General features: G+C 37.1%; 1 protein-coding gene across 3 annotated transcripts in view; it reads right to left on the bottom strand.

The window, feature by feature from the left end:
- The window catches only part of ZEB2 (zinc finger E-box binding homeobox 2), a 131,248-nt gene that overhangs the window by 25,677 nt on the left and 97,243 nt on the right, over positions 1-8,328 (bottom strand). For all 3 annotated transcript variants that reach the window (XM_084642743.1, XM_084642742.1, XM_084642744.1), the window contains exon 4: positions 5,571-5,642. In XM_084642743.1, coding sequence (XP_084498869.1) covers positions 5,571-5,642 — 72 coding nt within the window. The remainder of the gene's footprint in view (positions 1-5,570; positions 5,643-8,328) is intronic.

Genomic DNA, 8,328 nt, shown 5'->3' on the forward strand with positions numbered 1-8,328 from the left:
CGATGTGAGAGAGCCTGAAGGATCAGGGGAGTGGGAGGCTTGTTGCCTCCAAATCTGAGACCCTCGTGGGGTCAAACGTAGGATTTGAACTCAGGTCCTTTACCCCCAACCACCCATGGCAGGGCTGAGCTACTACTAAAACCTCTAATCCTGAGCTTGGGGTGTCTAGGTTGGCCCAGGAACATGTTTAAAAGCTGATTCTGATCCAGCAGGTTATACTAGCCTATTGTAATATTACAGATTCTAGGGTTCTTAAATCTGTGGCTTTTTTAGCTTCTGTGCACATGCATGGAATCCAGGAGCTAAAGCAAATGTTTATGTCTAATTTTTAAACCCCTAAAAACAAGGGGATTTAGCAGAAAAGCTAACAGATCCTTAACTTAAACAATACTACTGGTACTGTAATATTAAAGATTAACATGAATAGCAAAGGTTGACCATGTGCTCGCCAGTCTCTTACAAGATGCATTACTGTTGAGAATTCAGAAGTTACTAAAAAATCACTTGGTATTACTAAGCAAATCACCTGATTATCATTAGGTGTGCTTCCCCCTAAGACCTTAGTTGTTTTCCATGTAAAAAGCTGCACTCATAGATTCCTTGTGGATTAAAATTACACATACAACCCACACTCCTATCTGTGAGTCAAGCATTTAGTGCAGTAGGTGACCTCACCAATAAGTAATATTTTAATTATTAGGGCATGGAGAATAGAAATATTTTCAGTTCCAAAGGCTGATGTATCAGAGCCTCATGCTAAAATAAAATACATTAAGAAAAACTATCATTGGAGGAGTTTAGTATCTTTAAAAAGAGAGAGAAAGAGGACACTCAAGGAGCTTGGGAGACCAGTTATTTCTTGTGGGAACTCTTTCTGTGAGGTGGAGATAGCTGCTCCTAATCGCAAACAAAACTAATAAAACCACAGCCTTCATTAGGCAGGAAGTGACAGGCCCTCATTGGTACACATAGATTACGGTCTGAAAACGGCCTATCCTTCTAACCTGCCAAGTTTTACTTCTGTTTTCCTCTCCCCTGAAGGTTTTTTTTCTCCTTCTTTAAATCATATGAAAAACATCGACAGCCAAAGCTTATTAGCCAGATGTTATTAATAGAAAAAGGGAAATTTTGTTTGTTCTTTAACAGGGAATCTGCTCATCTATCTCCTAAAAAAGAATCCCAACTGTAATGAAAGTAATCGGACCAATGAAGTAAACCAAATGATTCTAACAATCAACTATTTGAAAACAGCTTATACAGTACATCATTTTGTTAAGTAGCCCTTTTAGAGACCTTTAGAAACAGTTTGCAAATTGATTTAGCAGGGCTGAACTATGAAATATACCTTTAACTCTAGTGGAAGCTTTTTCTTTTTCTTGTATAAACTTTATATTGCTTAGTATAAAATTATAGAGGATAAAAAAAAGTTTCATGGTAGCCATATATAAAAGTAGCAACTCTTACAGTAGGAAGACAATTGCATAATAAAGATCTTTCTGTTATTTCCTTTCTATGTTAATGACATACTACAGTGAATTTTTTCCTAAAACCAATCACATTTGTTGCCTGGCCAAATAACAACTCTGTAGTTAGTTCTACCATGTGAGTGACTTGGCTATGAAGTCTTCAGGTCATCTAGAGTTGGGGAACCTTACAGGGGTAACATGCCCAGCCTTCAGGAACAAGAAGCATTTTGTATTACTTAGCAGTGACCTCTCAGGGCAATCCAGAAGTATTCATAATGCTCTCCAAAAAAAGTCCCATCTGGACTTCCTTGGTCAAATGAAGGTCATTGTGATGTGGTCTTTATTGAGGGTGTGTCACAGGGTGAGTTGGTGCTTTACAGGGATTGGCGTTCAGCCTCACCTGAACCCAGACTTAGTTCATCTGCTTAGATGGAGGGCTAAGTCACCTCAGGGACCTATCCACACTCAAAGCTGGTGGTTGACCAGGGAGGGGAAACTGAGGCAATACACTGTGGGAAATTGAGTCAACAGACAGTACCAAAGCCAGACCACATAAGTCCTTACTACAAGGAGCATGTCAAAGAATTACTCCTAACATCCTCCCAAAACAGTTAATATTTGTTATTTAGAGATAGGGTTTTCAAAAATGCACAGTGAAGCAAGAGCAAAAGCCCCACTGAAAGTCATGTGATTGAAAGTGACTTTCACTACATTTTTTTTTTATTTTTCACAATAGCCAGATGTAAGGTATATTATTTCATATTGAAAAGTACATAAGAACATTCAGATAGAGATTGGATGGCTCTGGGGATTAACAATAGGTTATATGATCTTTCACTTCTAAATCACAGGCTCAAATCAAGCTCAGTTGGAAGTGACCACTAATCCTTACCATCAGAGGTTTTGGTGGTGTAGAGAAGACAGTATAGTTTCCTGTGGAAAGATGTCCACATCACAAGAACAATCCTCACAAATGGCACTAGCTAGTACTCTTATCAATGATCTCAGCAGAAAGGACAAGGTCTCAGATATCACAGCGACTCACCTACCCTCTCTTCCCATTAGCCAGTCCCTTCAAGTTACAGCTGAAGCACCTGAACCGGGCAATTTGGAAAAGTTTGCATCATTGCTGATTCTGAAGTATTTGTGCTATGTACAGAGGACTTTGTTGTTCTGGACCGTCAAGTGGCATCTTTCACTCAAAGTGAAAAAGATTAACAAAAATGTTCTGCTAATTGGATGGCTCAATTTACTAAACACCCTGACATCACTTGGCTTTGTCACAGTCTCAGTTTGGGTGACATTATGCATATATTTTCTGCCCAAACTACAGGTGCAATGATGTTCTTCTCTACTAATAAAAAGAAATGTAACTGGATATAATTATTGTAGTGTTTAACTGGTAAATTGTTTGAATAAAATATAACACTTCCAGGACCTTATTCTGCCATTGTTACTTATTTGTTACTCAAGCAAGTCACCTGTGGAAGTCAATAGTAATTGTGAATGAGTCAGGCTGAGTGACTATGCCTTCTGAATAAGACCCTCAGATAGTAAAACATTAGCGAGCCAGATGCTTAATTGGTTTAAATTGGTTCTGTTGACTTCAGCTGAATATGTGACACAAGAAGCATATTCACTCCTTGACAGTCATGGGAAGCTCTCTTTGGCCCTATTTACATTAGGAAATTGTGCCAAGCTGAAAATTTGTTTTCAAACACAGCTCCCTCTGACCACCCTCATTCAAAAGTAGACATTCAACTCTGTTCCAGAAAATGTAGACAAGGCCATGATTCTTTGGGAGGCAGGCTTTGAGAAGGGTCTGACCTGGTCTACATAGTCTGGCTAGGTGTATTTTCAAGATCAGTTTAGGGGGAAGTTATCCTCTAGGATGCCTTTAAAATGCAGCTTGTCTTCTAGTGTAGACAGGGCCACTGATAACTGTTACGTGGGTGTATAGAAAGGAAGGTGTTCCTGTCATTATTGAGGTTTATTTTAAAGAATGACTAAAATAAGGGTTCTTCCCACCACCCAACCCACAGATTTTCTTAGGATTTGGAAAAAAAGGTTGAGTCCCAACATAGGCCAGCCATTACGTGCAATATTCTTCCTTGCTCCACTTATATGAGAACCTCTAATCATGAAGAAGTTGTGGGCATTTCACATGGTCTGTGATTTCTCAGTCCCACAGTCCACTACTCCAGAGTAACTATTACATTTTAAATGGCAAAGCAATGAGACCCTTTAGAGGGTGTCTGGCTTTTGTTTGAAAACAAATCTTCAACAAGGCACAATTTCCTATTTTAGACAGGGCCAAAGGAAGCTCCCCATGACTGTCAAGGAATAATTACACTTCCTGGGTCAGATCCTCAGCTGAAATCAACAGAATAACACTGATTTAAACCAATTAAATGAGAGAGGGCTGTAGGCCTCATGTCTATGCCCAGAAGATGATTTCTGACTGGTTTCCAGGAAGAGTGGGACGCCTCTTTTCTGGATTAAGAGTAGAGTATGATCTATGGGGCTGTCAGCTGACAGATCTTGTAATACCTTTCTCCTAAAGAGGAGACCCAAGGCCAGAGTACAAAGCAGGAAGAAGAGACGATCAGAAACTGGAAAGGAGTGGTATGTGGCAATAGGCCACAAGTTTTCCCCCCTCCAAGGAGACAACACAACAAGTAGGAAGGAGTCAGGGCTTGTTATGGTCAGAAAAATGTGTGCAAAGATAGTCACAAAGCCTGAGAGGGGACCTGAAAGATTCTGGTAATGGTAAATCAGATAAGAATCCAGCCTTTTTTCTGAATCAAACATCTGAACCTTTCCATGTCCAATTACTCCAAATACCATGTATGAGTCATCACCGTATGAACATATATTTTAAAATCACTTGTTTTTTCAATATTTGTTATTTTCAGTTAGGTATAGAAATATTATTAAGGATATATATCATGATAAACTGTGACTCCGTTCTAATCCACTCATTACTTTTTCATGCATAAATCTAATGTATGAAAAAAATCATTGACATGTTTCTATTTTTCTATTATTTTCTCCCACAAGAATTAGGAAGTACATTTCTTCTGTTATTTAGTAAGGACACAGTAGGTTTTATGTGGGTGTGTACCAGCATTAAGGATGTGTGAGTAATAAAATCCTTATAACATTTGGGTACCATCTTTTATAATAACATTTCAAGAAGGCAGTACCTATGAATCAAACATTATAATGGGATGCATAACAACTTACCTGTGCTGGAAAACATCTACATATTTAAGTGTAAATCTAGCAGAAAGCAAGGTGAATGTAGTATAATGCATGAAAATCAGCTATGTCAAGGATGGCAAAGGATCTTATGCCCTTTGGGAAGAACATGGTCAAACTCCAGAATTCATTTGGATAGAAAAATAGTAACAGAAACTTTTTACGGCCTTTCACAGCTATAGAAAAAAAGAGATGGCTCAAAAATGATGACTGTTAAATATCTATGTTCCCTTTCTTTTTCCACAGAAATGTATGGATTTTAAGAAGGGAAAGAAAGAGATGTGGAAAGTAGAAAAAAAAGATTAGCTAGAAACAAAATAATCTCACAGATATGCATTTAAACTGTGTATCTGTACATATATGGGGGGTTGTGTGTGTCTTTCTGAAAAGATATCTGGATTCTCTGAAGTATCTTACTCTCTATTCCCTGTGAATATGGGGTTGTCATCCTTATTATCAAGTCCTTTGTACAATCTCTCTCTCATTAAAAGACTGCTGTATCTTGGCCCAGGTACTTTAAACTCGTTCATTCAGCCTGGCTGTGAAAACATCTCCTCACAATGCTAAAATCTATTAGCTTACAAGAATGCAGTTAAAATGTGTGAGGTTGAGGCATGGTGGGGAAAAGAGAGATTGAGTTTTCACTGAATACCCAGATTGTACCATTGTAATCAAATTTGGGGGATAGGGAGTGGGAATTGAAAACAGGACAATTATTCAAACATTTCTCAATTGTTCAGCTAGACAAGTAAATAAATTGTTTAGCCACTTCTTCCCGTCATGCACAGCTAATTCTAAATGACACAGAACAAACATGATGTTCAAATGGACCATTTTCCTTACCTGTACCATTGTTTCCAGTGGTCTGAATTGTGGCTTCAGGCCCCATAGTGTCATATTCCTCCTTCATTTCTTCTGTAAAATAAGCACATACATTTTTAGCATTTGCAAATTATTGAACAGCTCACAAAGCTAGCAAGCACACTGCAGTAACAAGGAAGATTCCTTTAAAGGAAACAGAGAAAAGGCCTGTTCTAAGTCTCTATACAATGGCTTTGTTCTTGCAATTGAATGAATTCAATCATGCTAGCTGGACAAGAACTTATTTACTTTAAACATTACAGCAAGTGGTGAAAACCAGAGGTATTTATTTGGGCCAAATGAAGGCCTTTTTCTGATATCAAATCCAATAAGCAGTGAGGTGGAAAAAAGCTTCTTATTTTTAATAATCAGTCAACTACAAGTTAATTATATTTACCTGGGAAGAACAGAAATGTTATATGAAGTGATGGTAAATACAGAAGAAAGGGTTCTGGACAGCAGATCTATCTATTAAGAATATTATCATACACCTGCTATTTGATTTATCATCCTCATTTTAATGATATAGACTTGGAGTGAGGAGTGTATTAAAATCAGAGGGTGCAAAAATTTCTAAATTTTAAACCGTGAACAGCTCCATTATGTCTGCTTAATTTGTCTATGCTCCCTTTGCATTTGCAAAGTATAGATTCATGCTCCAAAACTGGATTATTTCACATGGAAATTAGTACTTATTGTACAGAATTATCTGTCTATCCATCTATTTGTTATGGACCAATTTAGTTTTGGTGAAGTTACTGGCATGGAAGGTATTTTAAAATAGGGTTTATAAGGAGGAGCTAGCTTCAGCCTACTAATGGATAGAATATCTTTTTGATCTATTTATTCATCTAATGTAGATATTTCTAAGGTGCCTATCACCTTAATTTCATACTGATGATTTGTTAGTGCAGATGCAACAGGTACTCACACAAACTCGGTGGACACAATTTAGGTGCCCACATTTGAAAATCTGCCCCTCAAAATGATTTTCACAGGCAAAATCAAATACACACAACTCTCTCTCTCGCTCATTCCTTTCCATTTTTGGCCAGTTCGCCTTCCTTTTCCTCTTTGCACACATGCACAAATATATAAATCTATTTCTTTCATTTTATGTGCAAACACAACAGTACTTAGGATTTGAGATTTAAAGAGAGGGCCTGATGAGTTTTATATTTAGCTGGATTTGTAAGAAATGAAATCAAGAATAGCATCCAGAAATGGTTCAACAAAAAAAGGGTTTTCCACAAATGATCATGAGCCTGTGATGAATTGGGGAGGGGGAGGTTGGTTAGCAAATCGAATGACAGAATATCAAGGAGGTCAAAACACTATTCAAATTCTTATCGATACATGAAACATAAAAATTGTTATTCCTCATTCCTCATGACAGAAAGTGGCTCAGCATTAATTTAATGACAACGATTTGACTGAAGTCAGGGGGAATAGTTTAAACACAACACATTCTTGATTCATTCCTAAATTTGCAATCTTGTAGTATTTTTCAGATATCACATTCTATGATATATATTCTACAGTAGAATAACAGGTTCTAATTGTATCATTCTAAACAAAACTAAAGCACAAAATGACTTAATTCAGAGCTTTACAATCAGTGTACAATGCTGAAGTATAACTATATATGTTTACGGCTTTGAAGATTAAAAAATATAATGAAAGCCCTTACGTTAAAATATGCAGGTACAAACAGATGCTAAATTTGTACAAAAGCATACAATATTCAGACCAGATGAAAAATATTTGTTTAAACTGTACAACAGGCAAGCCAGGCTTGATTCTTTTCCCAGATCTGGCCTTCTGCCTTCTCTGGGGAACATTTTCACAGGGACATCTTGCATCCAGAACATTTAGGAGTTCAATATGCACTAATAAAATGTTGTCAATTGTGATAATTGATCAGCTAAAACAATCTTACATGTGATATTTTTACTATTGCCTACCAGAAATTTTAATTAAGGTATGGTATTTCTGAGAAGTTCAGCACTAGATATAAATATAGCTGCTGTGATTTTCTTCCTTGATGATCTCATGTGATTTCTGGTAGTAAGGAGTCACAAGTATCATACGTTTTCCATCTGAGGGCACAGCTACCCAGTCACTGAGGGGAAAACAGCAGTTTTTTTGTTTGTTTTTTGCATAATAGTGGTAATGTTCAAGATTTCTGCTTCACTTCCTTCCTCATTGTCATTTTCTTCTATAGTAAAGAGAAGTTACAGTACCTAGTTGCTTCCCAAAAATTATTAAATGCTCACAAATGCAATATGCTGCTTCTCACTTTGTGCAGGTCATCAAAGTGCATTCCGTAATTTTTCTAATGTACAGATCTCTTTCTCATTTAGCTCACAGTTGCACAATCAATCTTATTTCATTTAGAAACTTGACTTTTCTTTACCTATACTTAGCTTCCTACCAAAGCAAATCTATGATCTTGCTTTACATCCTCTTTATCTTGAATATACTTTTTCTGAACAGAGTTGTTCTCCTCTCCCTCCCTCCCCCCCCGCCCTGAAATAACACTTTAAGGTATAATCTACAAACCTGTAGGTCTGCTTCTGATCTCACCTACATAAGTGTAAATCAGAAGTAACTCCACTGATTGTAAATTGGTTTGATTAAGAGAAGAATAAAACCTTATGTGTTCAGTTGCAGCAAATAACCTACAATCATGAGATAAGCATTTATTTAATTTGAGTTGTGTTGGTATATACATATGTAA

The sequence above is a fragment of the Lepidochelys olivacea genome, assembly GCF_965140295.1.
Source record: "Lepidochelys olivacea isolate rLepOli2 genome assembly, chromosome: 11".
In the NCBI taxonomy this organism is placed as follows: domain Eukaryota; kingdom Metazoa; phylum Chordata; order Testudines; family Cheloniidae; genus Lepidochelys; species Lepidochelys olivacea.